Here is a 19,036-nt window from a genome sequence, read left to right as displayed (position 1 = left end):
CTTTTAAAGCTATATTGTCCGCATAGATACTGGTGATCTTTCCTTCTCTCACATGTCCAGAAAGTACATCTAAATTAGAATCATAAGTTATTGAGTATTACATTTAGCAGTTTGTGTATTACTTAATTGTATTATACTGTGTTCTTTTGTCAGTTGTGTAAATATAAATTTAACATTATACAGTTCCAGAAAAAATAATATTTGTGCATTAAATTTATTAATTAAACCTAATCCAATTTCATGTTTAAATTTAAGGCACAGTTTATTTATAATAATAATATTAATAATAAATAATAAATAATAAATAGACAGCATCATGTTAAGGTTGTCGTAGATTTCAGTATATGTATTTTTTTCTAATTACAGCTAAGATTGGAGGGAGAAAACAATAACGAACACAGTAAGTCTGTGTGTGAGCATTAATAGTGGGATCAACCCTCACTTTTTTAAGCAGCAAAAGACAGCCAATCACTGGTCAGATAATTAAAAAAAAGAATACAAAAAGAAACAGACAAAAATACACATTGAATCCGAGGCGAGTGACCGGCACTGACCAATCGCAACACAGAGCGCCATGGGCCCGCTTGCAGCTTTCTTGTCCTAAAATGTGTGAAATAATCATTTATGACCGGAAAACGACACCTCTCTCCACCACGTCTCGAAGGCAACTCACGCCTTCATTGGCGAGCGTGAGAGTTCCTTTCACCCCAACTCCTATGCTGACAACACTCCCCAAATTGGTTGCTTAAAAAATAAAATAAACATAACCTTCAGTGCTCCCAATCCTACGCTGAATCCGCTCCGAAGCAAGCATCAATACACAGCCGTGATGGTTAATTATCCATGTGGATGATTTTTATTTGGCATGAAGATGGAAGGATGTTGGGAGTGGAAGTAGAGGATTAAGAGTAAGATCAGTGAAAGAGCTCTCTGTTTTTCTCTTCCATCACCTCTCTTCGTTTGCTGTCGCAATAAAGGAGAAAGTTTTTATCTTTCTTTAAGTAAAGAAAAGGTGAGAGCTTTTTTGAAGAGTATATATATATATATATCTCGATAGAGAGAGAGAGAGATAGAACGGGAGATTTTAGAGAGGGAGAGGGAGGGGGGAAATGGAAGGCATAGAGGAAGAACAGAGCGGAGAAGAGGAGGTCCTAGGGTCAAGCTTGACGATGGAGAAAGTGGCAGCGGCTAAACAGTTCATTGAGAATCACTATAGATCTCAGATGAAGAATATTCAAGAACGCAAAGAAAGGTATTGCTTTACTTATTATTCTAACAAAAAAATTCAAATGTTTTTGCTTGGTTTATGATCTTTGTTTGGTTGCTGAGAAATCGAAAAAGAAAACGGTACGAGCTTTGAATGTTAGATTAGTGCATTCTTTTTGGTGAAACCAGTGAACTTTGTAGTTAGCTGAACCTACCTTCAATTGCTTCTTCTTTTTTAATTCAATTTTCTGGTTTTGAGCTGATGACTACGGTGGTTGCTTTGCTTTGTATGTGGCTTACATGTTTTCTTGTTACTGCTTGGGGAGTGGATTAATGTCAAACTAGGTTCCATGTTAGGAAATTGGGGGCATTTAATTGTAGTATTTAACAATTTTCCCAAATCAGGTAAATTTTTCGAAAAGTGGTCAAGAAAGTTTCTTGTGTATTTTTTCTTTGCTGAATGCTCAAGTTATAATGCAAAATTGCTCCAGTTTGAAGCTACTATTAATTGTCTTTTACAGTTTTGATGATCCACACTTTCTTTGTACTATTGGTATTTTATAGTTCAGGTTCTTCTTCTTCTTCTTTTTTAAAGGAGGTCCTCTTGTATCTTCAAGAAAACAGTGTTAAAAGCAAAAATTTTATTTTGGAAAATATGGAAAATTTAGGACTTATGCAAATACCTTATACCTTTATATTTCATGCGACTCATCATAAGGTAAATATTGATTCCAATATATATTGATTAAGAAAATGATGGAAATCATGCTTCGCTTCACTGATCTAGAGGATGTGCAGACTTTATATGTAGAAAACTGATGGATTTCAATACTTTATCTTAAGGGGTTTTTAATCAATTCTAGAATATGACTTTTGGATTTTGTTGTAATTGAGATTTATTTGCAATGAAGTTTCTCGTTCCTTGTAACACTGTTTTCTTCAACCTGATGTAGCCTTCTCAAAATGTTGTCAACAATTGTATGCTTGCAGTTGGTATTGCCAATTTCAAGTTAATAACATGGTTCAGTTTCGTTGCAGACGATGGGTACTGGAGAGAAAGTTAGCTGCTTCAGATGTGCCCCAGGAGGAACAGATCAATCTGATAAAGGATTTAGAGAGGAAAGAGACAGAGTTTATGAGACTTAAAAGGCACAAGATTTGTGTTGATGATTTTGATCTTTTAACCATTATTGGAAGGGGAGCCTTTGGTGAGGTTAGAATGCTAGTTCTTGTCATGCGCCAAAACTATTTGTTGCTTCTAACATAAGCTACTTCATAGTCTCTTTGATCCGGAACTACGTGCTGCTTTTGGCTTCTTATATATATATATAACCATTCAATGGCTGCATGAAGTATCTTATTGCTCATACATGTTCTGCAGGTTCGCTTGTGCCGGGAGAAGAAGTCTGGAAATATTTTTGCAATGAAGAAGTTAAAGAAATCTGAAATGCTTATGAGGGGACAGGTACCATGCAATGAACATTCATTTTAAGTGTACCTCCAAAGTCAGTGTTGAGGAGGGTGGAACTTTTGTCAACTATTGCTTCTATGTTTCACCTTTTGGTTTTAAAACTTATGTACACATTCTTAACATATTAACTTCATGCTTTAGTTTACGTTGTTTAATCTTGTCTGATATTCAGCTGTTGTCTGATCCTTGGTTGATACCTAACCTTCATATAAACATCACATGCTTCAAATTCTATTATGTTGTCATTTTCCATTAGTATCCTTTGTATACTGCTAATCTAAACTGTACTTTCACTCCTTAGGTAGAACATGTTAGAGCTGAGAGAAACTTGCTGGCTGAAGTAGCAAGCCACTGCATAGTGAAACTTTATTATTCATTTCAAGATGCTGAATACTTGTATTTGATCATGGAATATCTTCCTGGTGGTGATATGATGACTCTGCTAATGAGGGAGGATACATTAACTGAACATGTGGCTAAGTTTTACATTGCTCAAACTGTCTTGGCCATTGAGTCAATTCACAAACATAATTACATTCACAGGTTAATATGTTGGCTTTCCCTATTATGTTGCCTAATTAGTTCATTTTGAACTAGGGTGATGTGATAATTTCTTTTGATAGTTAATACAAGTTATTTTTCCTCATCTTAGTTCTTTACATTCACTTCCTTTCCAGAGATATTAAACCTGACAACCTTCTTCTGGACAAAAATGGTCACATGAAGTTATCGGATTTTGGCCTTTGTAAGCCTCTTGATTGTACAAATTTACCAGCAATCCATGAGAATAAGCCCATGGATGATGAAACTATGATGGATTCTATGGATATTGATGGATTTATTGCTGATAAGAGCAGTTTTAGAAGCCCTCAGGAGCAGCTTCAGCATTGGCAGATGAACAGAAGAACGTTGGTAAGTAAACGATTTACTTCACTGTCTTTACTCTTTATCTTTTAATACATTATCCTCAGAGTACATTCCAGATGATTCGACAAGCACAGATTATTTAAAGCACCTCACTCCGTAGAGATGTTGCTTTAAGGTTTAATATTAATATTTTCTCCATTTTCCCTCAGCAAAGTTCCAATTTTGACGCTTGATTGATACTTGGACTAATGGCACTGTTTCCCTTTCTTTACCAGACTACTTGTCAACTTAAAGTGAAACGTAAAATTCTAGAAGCTCCTTTATATATGTGTTTTATTCCTCCTTTGAACTAAGCCTACTTATCTTGTTACTACATGTGAAAATTTGTATTCAATACCAGACTTTCTCAATGGCAACAAATGACAAACATCATTCCTTTAAGCATTTTTAAAAATTGTTTTCCTTTTGCAAATAGCTGCACTGTTAACTATTAATGAATCTTAAAGCTCAAGGAGAAGGATTTTTGGTAACACATTGAATAGCTACATAAATAGTAATGCAACCAGATTATGATTTTAAAGACATGGTATAGTTTGCAGGGCAGTTTTCCTGTATTTTGGTTTTTAATTTTTCGCTTCTTTTTGTTGAAGGCATTTTCAACTGTGGGAACGCCTGATTACATAGCTCCGGAAGTGTTGGTGAAGAAAGGATATGGCATGGAATGTGACTGGTTAGTCGTATTTCATTTCAGTTCTCTTCAATCATGGTTGCAATCGGCATCTGTTACTTTTTCTCCGTTTAGTTGCTATATGTTCGTGTGCAAGGCATATCTGTTCTACTTTTCTTACCATGCGTCATCTATCAACTTTTCCAGTAACAATTTCAAATGTGGTAGCTAACAATTGCTGAAAGATCTGTCAACTTCCTATTGCATAGCCACAGGTTCCTTTGTGAAGTTCTCTTATCATAACTTAAGTAATGCTGCCTTTTCTGTTGACTGCTTTTAGGTGGTCACTAGGAGCAATAATGTACGAAATGCTAATTGGATATCCTCCATTTTATTCAGATGATCCGATTACCACATGCAGGAAGGTAACACTTCTGTCTGGCTTTATTTTCTTAGCTCTAGTTTAACTAAGATGTATTCTTACGCTTAACTTTCTTCCGTGCTCTCTCCAAATTCAAGATATTCTTCGATCTAGTTTATCTTAGATATTCTTGGAGCAATCGCTCTTTTCCTAACATTTTGGTCGTAAATCATTTTTAGATCGTGCATTGGAGAACTCACCTAAGATTTCCTGAAGATTTGAGATTAAGTCATGAGGCAAAGGATCTCATATGTAGATTGCTTTGTGATGTCGATCACCGATTGGGTACTGGAGGGGCACATCAAATTAAAGTAAGGTTATGATACATTGTGATGCTATTCCTTTTCTACCAACTATCTATTCCTCATTTGGTTATTGACATTTCATTTTGTCAGGCTCATCCTTGGTTCAAGGATGTTGTGTGGGATAAACTTTACGAGATGGATGCTGCATTTAAACCTGAAGTGAATGGAGAATTAGATACTCAAAATTTTATGAAGTTTGACGAAGTATAACTCGAATTTCCCTTTTTCTATTACCTCTGTTTTTTCTTATTCCAAATGCTAATCACTTTGTTCACTATTTATTTATCCATGTTGGTGAAATTAAAGATATGTTTTTTCTCCTAAATTGACCACTTTTGGAATTCTCATCAGTTGGATGCTCCATCACCTGCAAGATCTAGCTCGGGACCTTCACGGAAGGTTTGTAACAGAGAATACTATCCAACTAGTGCATACCGTATTATTTACACTTTTTTTGTTCTACAATATGATCTGATAATACTATGAATACACAATTATTGAATTTCTATTCCTTTTCCTTTTTCTGTTCAAAATATGTCAGTTTACAAGACAATTGATATCAGCTTTCAGTGGTCTCTCTTCTGAAAAAAAACTCTTTATCAGTGACTTGTGACAACAGCAAATGTATAGATGTGAATCATATACATATTTTGCCCACTAAAATAAACATGTTTGGTTATATCTTGATATTATTTGTACAGAGTAGCGAGTACCTGACATGCGAAAACATGTTGAAGTTTATTTATATGTTTTCCTAATTGATGCAGATGCTTTTAACACCTAAAGATCTAAATTTTGTTGGTTATACATACAAGAATTTTGATGCCGTCAAAGGGCTTCGCCATTCTTCTGGTATGCAATTTCACTGAAGTGTCGAGATTATAAGCTTTTTCTCTATTATACTTGTCCTTATTGATATTGATTAAGCTTCAAAGTTCTCTTTCATATACTTCATATTCATCTCATGAGGAAGTAGGAACTGTGAGTTGGAGGTTAAAATAGATGCTACAGTAGCAGCAGACGTGGAATGCCATAATGAATTAGCCTTGATTCCTTTGCAACTGAACCTTTTCCTCTGGAAGGATAAATATGCTAATAGTTTTAGGTAGTCGAGTAGCAACTCACTTTTTGAATGCGTCTAAAGAGCAATGGAAAATCACAGATTTCCTGTGCTACGACTATTTGACAATCTTTAACAACACAAGCTCCATAATTTTTATAAATAAGGAGTTAGATTTAGACCTGTGGATGTCAATGAGAATGGAGTTAGGATGAACCAATCAATGAATGTTGAACTCATCGTGGTAACATGTTGCTCCTACAAAATATCATTTTGATGCGCTTAACTGCTTAATCCGCAGCTCATATTGTTAGCTATTGCGGCATTGCCAGTTCAAAAACGTTGGTAAAATCCTCTCGAGAGAATAGGCTTTGTGCAGCATTTGACAGAGGCAAAACACAGATTTGGTTCTGAATTTCTAGGTGGACTATTGTGAACTGAAATGATATAAATTTCCAGATTATTTCACCTAGGGGCAACTAGGTGGGCCTGCAAGATTTAGTAGTCCAACTAAAGACTTAAAAATACCTCTCCAACAGTAATAAGATCACCTTAAAATAGGGGTGAGCAAAACTCAACTCGACTCGAAAAATCGATTTTTTTTTTCAATTTCGAATTATTTGAGTCAACTCGAATTATCAATTCGGTTTTCGAGTTCGAGTCGAGTTGAAATTTTGAATTTTCGTGCCACTCGAAAAACCAAAAATTTGACCAAGTATTTTGACAGTTTTACGATTTAGTCTCTGATTTTATTATTTTTTTAATTTCTCCTTCATTTTAAGTCCATTTTTTACCAAATTTGAACCACATGCTCCTAAACCATTGTAGAATACATATGTACTTTCAATTCCTCTTTCTGATAACAAATTTTCTAATTTTCAATTTAGTCCCTTAATTTTTAATAATTTCGTCATTTCTTCAATTCATCCTTTATTTTAAGTCATTTTTTTACCAAATTTGAACCACATGCTCATATACCCCAATGGAATACCTATGTAACTTCAATTTTCTACTTTTTTACTAAAAATGTACTCTCTTTTTTTATTTAGTCCCTTAACTTTGCATTTGACTAAATTTGTTCTTTTGACTTCAATTATTTGCAAATTCTTTCTTCCCATCAATTCCTTGACTCCTTTATACTCTCAAAATACTTTCTTTAAAATATAATATTATAAATATATTTTATAATTTTAGATTGTATTTGATATATAAAATAACATTATAATGTGAAAAGAATAATATATATATATATATATGGTTAAAGAAAGTCAAAAAATTGGAACAAATCCTTGCCATAATACTATAAATAATTATAATAAAATTAGCATAAAAACTCGAATAACTCGACTCGAAAAAAGTTCAAGTCAAGTTCGAGTTGAAAAATATGACTTGACAACTCGAATAACTCCAAATTTTTTGACTCGACTCGATCGAATACTCACCCCTACCTTAAAATGCTAGAATTTGTTGACATTCATGGAACCTAGTGCTTTAGAAATATAATATTTAATTTTCTCATTGTCCAGTATCCAGTTTTTCTTTTAAATAGTGAAGAGATTAGATATCACTTTCCTAAACTATTTCACCTGTGTAGATTTCAAGAATCCATCGATGGAACAGCAATCCCATGATTCTATATATGGTAATGAATCTTTCTCCTTCATGTATCTACCAATATATCTGACTGTCTGTCTGTCTTATTCTTCTTTTTTCGTTCAACTTTCTACCATTATATTAATGTTATAATTTGTCTTTCTTCACTATTAAACGGATCAAGTTAGCACCTACCTGCAGGTGATTCAGGGGTAGGTTATTCTACTAGGTTATCAGCCGAGGAAACGGAGATGCAAATGCTTGCCTCAGCAGGTGATCCCATGTTACCATAAAGTAACTAAAGGGACAACCTCTTACATTGATATACGGAACCACTTTGTTAAGTGTTCAGAAGTATTTAAAGAAAAAATTTAAAACCCAGTTCTTGGTTGATTGGTAGAAGCAAAGCAAAGATCCCTTTTTTCAGCAAAAAGGGCTGTGTATTAGAAGTTGGACGAGGGTTCTGAAGCTTGATGATGCACTGCCACTGGCTGCCCAGGCTGGCTTTGGTGAATTTGCCTTCTCTAGTTGCAGTTTCTGGTCAAAGTTTCAAGTGATAGCAAACTCATGAGAAACTCTATTAAGCTATTTTGGGAGCAATGATTCCCTTATTGTTGTTGTGTGTAAACTTATTAGCAAAAGCTAGAAATTAGCTTTGGGGAAATAACATTTTGCTGATAAATTTCATCTCAGTAAAATTGCCCATTGAAGCACTCGCTACCAATTTTGTTGTAGTGTGACTACTATCAAGCTTGTCCACTTTTGGAAATGTTATATCTTGAACAGTTTTAAGTTAGTCTTCCCTTTTCTTTCTTTGGCCATTCATGCAATTAGTAAGTGCTCCTCCATCAGGTGAAACACCACCTGAAAGTTGCTGCTTTGGACCATTATACCATATCACTCTATTCCGATTCGCCCAGTGGGTGTTCTTTTGATAAGTGGGCTGACCGTTGAGCTCATAATGGTCAATACTGCACGGCTACACCAGAAAATAATTTTTAAAAGATGATTATTTTATGTAACACGGATTATGAACATTCTAAATTGTGTAATGTATAATATGCTAGACATGAAAATTTACCATTTCTTGGATTAACCTTTCCCTTCAACTAAAACATGATTTTCTTCGTCTAAAACTGAGAATTTAGGATGCTCTGAACCAGGCCTCTGAGGTTTGACTCTTCTAGTTCGTTAGAATAAAAAGATATTGGCTCAGGTTGTCACAATTTTGAATCCATGGGGAAGCCAGAGGTGTCGTGCCTCTTAAAAAAGTCCATTGCTCATCGACTTACTGTGGCTAAAAGTCCATTGCCTCTTAAACAAGTAACATGTAAATCAATTATTTAGGTGAGATTTTGCCACATGATAGATATGCTGTGATCCTTTGAGAGATCGCCAGATTAGTTGGATTTGTACTTCTCAATCGAGGCAGGTCAAATTTTGGTTGGTTTTGACACTGCATACTCATTCAGCAAACTTTAAAACTTGATATAATCAAGTGATTAATCATACACAAATCTGACCTTGATTAAGTAATTTATACACTTAATTTTTCATTGCTTTTGGATGATAAAAAAACCTGTCATCCCAAATAATTGGAGTAATGAAATCAAACAAGTTTTCAAGAATACACTCAACATTGAAAAGATTGTCAGATTCTGATCACGGGAAAGCCTAACAAAAATCTACACGTATTCTTTATTCTTATCAAATAATGATATTAAGACATAATTTAAAAAAAACATGTATGATTGGAGGATGAAAATTATTATTTTTTGGGATAGAAAGTCGCTAGTTTTATTAAAAATAAAAAATATTCAAATTTATAATGAAGATTTACAAGTATAACCGTAAATTTAAAATATAATTATAATATTTTTCTATCACCATTGAAACAAAAACTAGCTAACTATATCACATAAGGACCAAAGAAGGAAAAGATTAAAAAACCTAACAAAAAAAACTTGAATAAAATGAATATACGAACAAATCTGACTGCATCGGTAAACGAATCACAAAAAGAGATGAAGCTACTGAAAGACCACCGACAAGACGACAAATCGCAAATCAGAGTCAAGCGAAGTGAGAAAACTATCTACGAACGCAAAACGAGTATCCAGATCAATCCGAGAGTCTAAAGCAGGAAAGATCACCATGATAACAAATAAACGTCATCTTGATAAGTCGTGGCGATGTCAAATCCAACCCTGAGAAAAAAGATAAACAAAAACAATGACAAAAAATCGTAAACAACAGTAAAAAAAACCGAAACCCACCAAAAGACAAAGAAAAACATGTCACAAAGACAGAGATAAACGTGTTATCTCTCCATTGTTTCAAGGGTCTTGATGTAAACCATGCGAGATTCTGGATATTTTATATCTTAGCCGTGCTGTAGGAAATAGAAGGTTTTGCCGATTCCAAGCGATCGACACGGGGGAAATTGTATTCATTGAACCTCCGAGTTTAAAAAATCACTCCGAGAGGTATTTGTTTTGTGTTAATTTCAACCCATGGTGCATATATAAAAGTTATGAAATTTGGAAGATAATACAAGTGCAGTTTATCTTTCCGTTAGTTGAATCCATTGATTGCCTGTGACTAGATGATTCTAGTTTTTGTAGCACAATAAGCCGGCCAGTGCGTATGGTTTTTGAAGTGATCAATTTGGCCATGCAAGGTGCTTCCTTTCTCATAGTGCATGGTGCATGTGGAAATATAGGTGTTAATGTTTATCTACGTTGCCTTCCTTTTGTACTTGAATGGCTTTCATTCCATCATAATCCAAATAAACACTGATTTAAATGTCTTTAATCCCATTTGTACTCGAAATGCAGATTACTTTTGCCATGTTCTCCATTACTGATTGATATGAGTCCAGTGAAGACAGTCGCCCCAACAGATTTCACTTGGAGGAGGAGCATCGAGAGGGCTTCATTTCTTCTTGAATAGGAAAAGTGCAACCATCCATTCTTCTCCATTATTGTATCCAAAGAGTTCTGCAACAGCGATAAAGAAGGTTCGCCAATAAACAGTCCATTTCACAGCCTGATCCTTGCCATATGTCGACTCCATTATTGATTTAACAGCGGCCGAGTTTTTGTCCATCCTCTTGAGCCACTCTTCACTGCAATATAAAACAGTTCTCTGAGAGTGTTTAGATTGTTAACATAGAAAGAAATAGTTTAGCCTCAAGAGTACAGTATTTCTCCAGGAAAAATCAGATTTGTAATGAATTTTATAAAACAACTGCTCTCACCTTGTTTGTGCATAATGTTTACCATTAACAAGCCAATGATTGACAACAGAAACATCATCCTGCACACAAAGGGTGAACAGATGGGCTCAAATATTGCGTATTCCTCTGTAAGGTTAGGCAACAGGCATCATGGCCTGTCATTTTTATTTCATACATAAGCCAGGAAGCAGTATGATATCAAAATCCATGGCTGTTGAATTTCAATTTTCGGTACTCATAGCATTTATGAGATGTAAAGAAGGTACAAGGTCTTGAATGTGAAATGCAAATCTTACCTGGAAATAGAGAAGCAGATTAGCAGAAGGCATTGTACCTCCTGTGAAGAAGTACCTAGTTATCCAGTCATCTTCGTTTATGTCCTACATAGTATTGTTTGATCAGCTAAGATCCCTTGCATTTAAAACATATTTTTGAAAACATTATGATGTCTAATTAGGCGTATAATTACGCTCGAAATTACAAACAATATTTCTCAGCACAATCAGTCTATATTGCATACCTCAAAGTGGTAAGCAAATGCTTTATGGCAGAAATAATGAACAAAAAGAAGAGCATCCTGTTTCATCCATTTTGATATCTTCTTCAGAAGAGCCTCGTAGTTCTTCATATGCTGTTAAAAGAAGGCTATCAATTTTCAAACTATCAACATTAAAACTGTATTTAGTAGCAGTGACTGACAACAAAATCAATGACCTCAAACATTTCAATCGAATATATCCTGTCGTACGACGCCTCCATTTCAAATGTGCTCATGTCTGCAACAATGATCTCCACATTCTGTAATTCTCCATCCCTATGAAGGGTAACAAAAATCAAAGTGATTAACATGGAATCTTACTTTCATTCAGCAAGCAGAGCGCATTACCGGCATTGCTCCTCAATAAAAGCTTTTTGAGTGGTGGAATTGCAAATCCCTGTGATTTTGCAGTTGGGGTATTTTCGGGCAATGTAAAGAGAAAGTGAACCCCATCCACAGCCGACATCAAGAACAGTGTGACCATCTCTTATTTGGGACCTTTCACAGTAAAGTTCCAACATTGCTTCCTCGGCATCGTCCAGAGTTGTTGACCCATCAGAAAAGTAACAGCAGCTGCATCGTTCCATGAAAGGCGGGAAAAGAAAACCATATCACCCAACAAGAACATTACCACAAAATCAAAAGCTTTCAACATGAAGAAGGTAAAAGAGAGGGAAAAAGACCTGTATTTGAAGTTCTTCCCCAAAACCAACTTGAAGAAAGAGGTTGGCAATTCATAATGTTGAGTTTTAGGCTTATCTGTCTTGATAGCTATGGGCATCTCCCTCAAGGCTACAAAGCAACAAACATAATTAAGTCAAACCGAATCAAATAGGGAAAAAAAAAGATAACATCTATCTAAGAATGATTACATACAATGAGCAAAGTGAAGGAGGTCGGAGAGTTGGAGTTCAGTAGAGGGTCTATAACCAGAGCGAAGACGACTAGCCAAGAGAAACCGAATCAACCTCATTATAACAGCATCAGGCAACAAATTGCGCTCCAGGGAACTCAACATGAGCCGCACCGTAGCAGCATAAGGCGCCTGCGTTAGACTCTCCATCACCAAACGCTATGCTCTGCTCGATTGATCCTTCAACTTTTCCTTCTGCTGAGACTAGAACCTCTTGAAGTTTCTTACTGTAATGGTTGGTTGATACTTGCTAGACGTGGAAGAAAGGATAACGACAGGTGTAATAAATAGCATTGGCATGTCTCATAAGTCGTGGAACCTTTTCGGTTTGTTTTGAACTTTCATGGTGGAATCGAATCACCCAATCAGAATTCAGGATCATTAATCCTTGTTTACAATTTGTTCATTTGTACCAATCTGAGGGCAGACGAACCCTTTCTACGAATCATAACATGGGGCTGGTAGCACCGTATCCTAATTGCCTACTATTGGGAAATTGTCAGACATTTGGGTTGCCTAAACTAGTTTTGAGTTCGACTTAGGTAAAACAGTCCGTAGTTCCTTGTAGGAAAGACATACATTAAAATAATATTATATAGTTTTTACTTTACACTCATATTTATAATTAATTTAATTCTAAAAGTTGTCTTAATATTTAAAAATCATCTTCGTGTAATAAAATTATATACCTATTTTTCTATAAAAATTAAAATAATAAATTGTAAATACTAACTTTAAATCTAAATAAAAAAACATAAAATTTAAGTTTCAAAACAAAATTGAATAACAAGCAACTTCAAAATTATTCAAAAACCCTAGTGCCGCTCGTTCTTTTGTATAAAGAATTACTTTTTTTTCATTTTAAATTTTTGGTTAGTAGACGGTGATATTAATATGGTGTTGGTTGTTATCGTCGATTTTCATGTATTCTTTACTTTTATTTTGTATTTCTTTATTTTTAATAATGTTGTCTTTATGACACGTTTTTTATATTTTCATGACACATTTTCTCTGTCTTTTAACACTTTCTTCAGTTTTATTTGATTGTTTGTGTCGTTTATTTTTCCGGGGTTGTATTTGATATAGTCACGACATATCAATATGACGTTCATTTATTATCCCACTGATCTTCTATTTTAGATCCTCGAATTATATTTAGATATGCAGTTCGTTTGTCGGTGGTCTTTCAATAGTTTAATCTTGTCTTGTAATTCATTTGTCATGGCAGTCAAATTTGTTTGTTTCTATCTATTGTTTTAGGTTTTTTTTAATGAGTTTTTTATTGTATGGTCCATATATGATCTCAAGTGAGTAATTTTTTTTGTTACTGGCTTTAGAGGAATGACCTGATAATGTGTTTAGTTTACGATTCTAATTGTAAGTCCTCGTTTTAATTTTAGATTTTTTAAAATAAAATTAGCTGCTTTTTTCTGTAAAAAAAACATAAAATTTCTTATGGTTACTTAATGTTTTTCGGGGCGTATGGTTTGTGTAAATACAGCGTGATACTGTCATAGCCAGGCTCCTTGGAATCTGAAGATGCCGTTGGTTCCATTTTCGGTAGAATAGTGGAAACCCTGCTAAATAGTGTCCAAAACCCAATAATGACTAAGAAGTTTTGGTTCTTGTTTTGATTTAGTCCAAAGCACAAAATGCATTCATCTTCTCAATAGAACAACTAGCAAGACTAGTGGCTTATTTAGGAACGAATTCAGCTATTCTAGACAGGGACGGGGCCACGATTTCAACTTGAGGGGATAAAGTATAACTTTTCTAAAGTTAGGGGGGCAATTTCATAATTATCCCATAAATATTTATATTTTATATATAAGTGAAATGTAAAAAATAAAAAAAATTGCCGTGTTGGGGCCTCCCACTACCGCCCTGATTCTAGAGTTTTCTTATTTAAGTGCTGATTTCAGGTGGAAAGGAGCCATTGAGAGGGCTTCATTTCTTCTCGAATAGGAAAAGTGCAGTCATCCATTCTTCTCCATTATTATATCCAAAGAGTTCTGCTATAGCGATAAAGAAGGTTCGCCAATAAACAGTCCATTTCACAGCCTGGTCCTTGCCATAGGTTGACTCCATTGTTGCCTTAATGGCCAGCCGTGTTTTTGTCCATCCTCTCGAACCATTCTTCACTGCAATATAAAACAGTTCTCCGAGAATGTTTAGATTGTTAACATAGAAAGAAATAGTTCAGCCTGTGCAGTTCAGTGTTTCTCCGGGAAGAATCAGAAATGTTGAGAAGTTAGCACAGATAATATATAAAATGGTACCGAATTTTTAAGTTGGTATCACAAAGCAACTGCTCTCACCTAGTTTTTGCATAATGTTTCCCGTTCACAAGCCAATGATCGACAGCAGAAACACCATCCTGCACAGAAAGGAATGACAAAAAAGTTCAGGCCTGTTGTTTTCTTTCATACAAGCAGTGCGACATGAAAACCTTTGGCTATTGAATTTCAATTTTCAGAACTCATAGCACATATGAGATGTAAAGAAGGCACAAGGTCTTGATTGCGAGATGCAGATCTTACCTGGAAATAAAGAAGCAGATTAGCTGAAGGCATTGTACCTCCTGTTAAGAAGTACCTAGTTATCCAGTCATCTTTACTGTTGTCCTAAATAAAGTAGTTTGACAAATTATTGTCAGATCGCTTGGATTTAAATTATACTTTGTAAAAGGTTTAATTTTCATTTCATAACACGAATTAAGTGATCTTAATGGTAAATAAATTATTATTATTGTTTGAGATCTTAAATTCGAACATCAAAAATATTAAGGTGTGAGCGTTTAATATCATATAATTGAGAAATATTTTGAAGCACGTACTAATAAAAAAATCATTTTACGTGTCAATTTCGTATATTCTTCAAAGTTTTTTTTACCAAACATAATTCCTAAACTTTCGGGGAAATTGTGACATATGACAAATAGAATTATAAAAGGTATAAAAAAAGTTTACAACTTTAAACTATATGTTTTAAAAAGAAAAAATAAAATATCCTAAAAATTTCTAAAAATTATGAAAATTTAAAAATAAATATTTTCAAAATATTGAGTTCCATATAATATGTAAATTACATAAATAGAAATTTGAACTAAAAATTATAAAAATGGAAAAAATAAAATTGTAAAAAAGTGTATACTTTTATAATATAAATCTAAAAAATAAAAAATTTGAAAATTAAAAAAAAAAGTTTAAAAATATACAATTTTATAAAATATAGTAAATTCAAAAAGATTAAAATCAATATCAGTCAACAACCAACCAACTAATTAACATATATCACTTAAAATTATAATTTTTTTAGTTTTAATATAAATTTTTATAATATTTTAAATAATGATGATATCATATCTAAAATACCCATTATTAGGGTTTTTTCTCTTTACCCATTATTAGGGTTTTTTGGTCGTTTGATCAGTTTAGCTCTTTGATCTCTTATGCGAGTAGTTTTGAAGGACTCTGGGTGTTTGGATCAAAGAAGTAGGGTAAGTGATGGGTGATTTAATTGAGGAATTAGAGAATTTGGATTTGGGAGCAAATGAGGAGGAAGTTTTCGACTTGATAATATGACAACAACTTCATTGATCTCTTTTGAGCAGTGTTTAGTGGGTCGTTTTATCACTATAGGTAATATTAATTTTCAGGCAATGAAGAAATTAAATCCTGTTTCATCCATTTTGATATCTTCTTCAGAAGTTGCTCGTAGTTCTTCATATGCTGTTAAAAGAAGACACTGCCAATTTTTAAACTATCGACATTGAACATATGTGAGAACTGCCTGGTAAACAAAAACAACCCACCTCAAACATTCCAATGTAATATATCCGATCGTATGATGCCTCCATTTCGAACGTGCTTATGTCTGCAACAATGATCTCCACATTCTGTAATTCTCCATCCCTATCAAGGGTAACAAAAATCAAAGTGATCAACATGGAATTTACTTTCATTCAGCAAGTAGAGAGCATTACCGGCATTGGTCCCCTATAAAAGCTTTTTGTGTGGCGGAATTGCAAATCCCTGTGATCTTGCAGTTGGGGTAATTTAGGGCAATGTAAAGAGAAGTGAACCCCATCCACAGCCGACATCACGAACAGTGTGATCGTCTTTTAATTGGGATATTTCACAGTAAAGTTCCAATTTTGCTTCCTTGGCATCGTCCATAGTTTTTGACCCATCAGAAAAGTAACAACAGCTGCATCGTTCCATGAAAGGTGGTAAAAGAAAACATTGTCACCCAACAAGAACAGTACCACAAAATCAAACGCTTTCAACACGATATGAACGTAAAAGAAAGGAAAAAGAAAACCTGTATTTGAAGTTCTTCCCCAAAACCAACTGGAAGAAAGATGTCGGCAACTTGTAATGCTGAGTTTTAGGCTCATCTGTCTTGATAGCTATGGGCATCTCCCTTAAGGCTACAAAGCAACAACCACACTTAAGTCAAACCGAATCAAATAGAAAAAGATAACATCTATCTAAGAATGATTACATACAATGAGCAAAGTGAAGGAGGTCGGAGAGTTGGAGTTCATTAGAGGGTCTATAACCAGAGCGAAGACGACTAGCCAAGAGAAACCGAGTCAACCTCCTTATAACAGCATCAGGAAACAAATTGCGCTCCAAGGAACTCAACATAAGCCGCACAGTATAGCAGCATAAGGCGCCTGCAATATTAGACTCTCCATCACCAAACGCTTTGCTAGATTGATCCTTCAACTTTTCTTTCGTGCATGAAGTTTCCTACACTTATGGTTGATTGCTATGAGCGGATAACAACCCAAGATGCCTGCTTGATGCTTGTCGATAGATGATTCAACGAATATAACGGGCCTTAGATATGTCGTGGAGCATTTTGGTTTGTTTTGAACCATTATAGTTGTACGATCCTCGTGGTCGAAACACCTAGTCATAATTCATAACCACTAATGCTGTTCATGACGGTTCCTAATAATCAATCCAGTAGATGATGAACCCATTCTATGGGTATTTTTTTTCTCGGCAATAAAGAGCTTATTTAGTACATTGCCAAAAGCAAAATGCAAGACGTAAGCTGTCAAAACTCCACAACAATCCAAAATAACCAAGATAAAGCATAATAATTCATGCATATATTGGGATGAATTTTTTTCTCTATATATCATATTTTAATCTGATTTGATAATATTAATTTTTTTTGGAAAAAAATTAAGTTAAACCGAATCAGTTTTTTATTTGTTTAGATTTATTAAATTAAATTCGATTTTGGGTTTAAAAGAATTTATCCAATTCTGTACTAAAATAAGTATATAGATATTTTATTATATATTTATATAATATTAGTTAATTTTTTATTAAAAAAATATATAAAATTATTCTATAATATACTAGGATGATAATATTAAATTAAAATTTAATTTAATTTAATAAATTAGTTTTTCAATTATTTTTATTTTAATAAAATTATGTAAATATATATATATAATTGAATCAAAATTAAATTTTAATTTAATAACATCATATGGAAGATGAGTCTCTATGCACCAGTCTTGGCGAACACATCATTCAAACTGATTGCTTCCCACCCTCATGCTCAAAGGTCACCCTCCTATAAATATTTTAAGACTATTATATATTTTATTTATATTTCCTTAGAAATACTAATCACCATGAAATATAATCTACTTTATCATTATAATATTTTTATATATTTAAAAATATATTTAGTCTATTAATTTAATTATTATAAAAAATGAGGATGGGTTCAATTAACGTATTTATACCCTTAGTGAAATTTTATTCTTAACAATTATAATCTACTTTAAGACCACACTTGGTGAAAGAGACCTTCTTGCATAACCCCCCAATTCCTACACTACAAAGGGTATTATCAACAATGTTTCACAAGGTCATTTGATTAAATGAAGTCATCCTGGGAAAAAAACATTTATTATATCCATCATGATTCTTGTAATGGTCTCATACACGCTGAAAAACAAGAAATAAGTCTAATGGTCCAAATGATCACGTGCGACAGTCTTAATATACGGCTAAAAAAATGATACCGGTTTTGTTATTATTTAAATAACAAAACCGCTAAAAAATTATCGAAAACATTATTATTTTTACCGGTTTTGTTATTATTGGGAGTTTTACCTGTTTTGTTATTTTTTATACCGGTTTTGTTATTATTAGGCACTTTACCGAAAATGTTAAAAAATTTTGATGTTTTAAATATAAATAATAATGTTTTAAATAATTTTTACTAATTTTATTAATTAAATAATAACAAAATCGATAACACCTTTTGTAGTTGTATATTAAAGATGTCACGCTGTAGAACTTTCCGTCCTATACACACTACACTGAAAAACAATAAATAAGTCCAAAATCCTTCACCATACAAGAATTTTGAGATTTCGGAACAATAACTAAAGCTGTAGCATTGAAAGCAAACAACAAGAATGAAAAAGTAAAGAAGGATCTCACAGTAAAAAAAAATCAGTCCTAACAATAGACCAAACAAACTTGAAATACAAGGAGGCTTTATCATTACCTTAATTGAAGATGACATTCTTTATTTTATGATTTTTATCATCAAAATTCTCCGTATTTGGCGCATTGTTAGGTTCAAGAGGCAAAGCATATTGAAAAAGATCTTGTAGGAGCTAGGGATGTGCAAAATCGGATATCGGATTTGATCCGAAAATTTAAATATTTAAAAAATTTCGGATACCTAAATAGTAATTCGTATCCAACATGAG

General features: G+C 33.7%; 2 protein-coding genes and 1 pseudogene across 2 annotated transcripts; 1 reads left to right on the top strand and 2 right to left on the bottom strand.

Annotated features, from left to right (window-relative positions):
• The first annotated feature begins 786 nt into the window (after nt 1-786).
• On the top strand, nt 787-8,268 carry LOC120166504 (serine/threonine-protein kinase tricornered-like). The gene is made up of 13 exons (XM_039175767.1): nt 787-1,252; nt 2,245-2,419; nt 2,588-2,671; nt 2,979-3,220; nt 3,355-3,589; nt 4,195-4,274; nt 4,552-4,636; nt 4,812-4,943; nt 5,028-5,141; nt 5,289-5,336; nt 5,705-5,789; nt 7,592-7,639; nt 7,792-8,268. Exons 1-13 carry the CDS (start codon nt 1,110-1,112, stop codon nt 7,881-7,883), a joined length of 1,563 nt encoding a protein of 520 aa, XP_039031698.1. The 5' UTR covers nt 787-1,109; the 3' UTR covers nt 7,884-8,268.
• Nucleotides 8,269-10,345: 2,077 nt separating this feature from the next.
• Nucleotides 10,346-12,519, bottom strand: LOC120166361 ((S)-coclaurine N-methyltransferase-like). The gene is made up of 8 exons (XM_039175624.1): nt 12,243-12,519; nt 12,050-12,158; nt 11,715-11,939; nt 11,543-11,642; nt 11,349-11,459; nt 11,125-11,208; nt 10,850-10,908; nt 10,346-10,717 (listed from the first exon to the last, which is right to left on the bottom strand). The coding sequence occupies exons 1-8, from the start codon at nt 12,427-12,429 to the stop codon at nt 10,525-10,527; spliced, it is 1,068 nt and encodes a 355-aa protein (XP_039031555.1). The 5' UTR covers nt 12,430-12,519; the 3' UTR covers nt 10,346-10,524.
• A 1,677-nt stretch (nt 12,520-14,196) lies between these two features.
• Nucleotides 14,197-16,981, bottom strand: LOC120166565 (annotated as a pseudogene).
• Between the last annotated feature and the right edge of the window lie 2,055 nt (nt 16,982-19,036).

Source organism: Hibiscus syriacus, unplaced genomic scaffold (genome assembly GCF_006381635.1).
Source record: "Hibiscus syriacus cultivar Baekdansim isolate YM2019G1 unplaced genomic scaffold, ASM638163v2 tig00111640_pilon, whole genome shotgun sequence".
Taxonomy (NCBI): Eukaryota; Viridiplantae; Streptophyta; class Magnoliopsida; order Malvales; family Malvaceae; genus Hibiscus; species Hibiscus syriacus.
The sequence above is the reverse complement of the archived record's forward strand: the minus strand, read 5'-3'. Positions and strand labels throughout refer to the sequence as shown.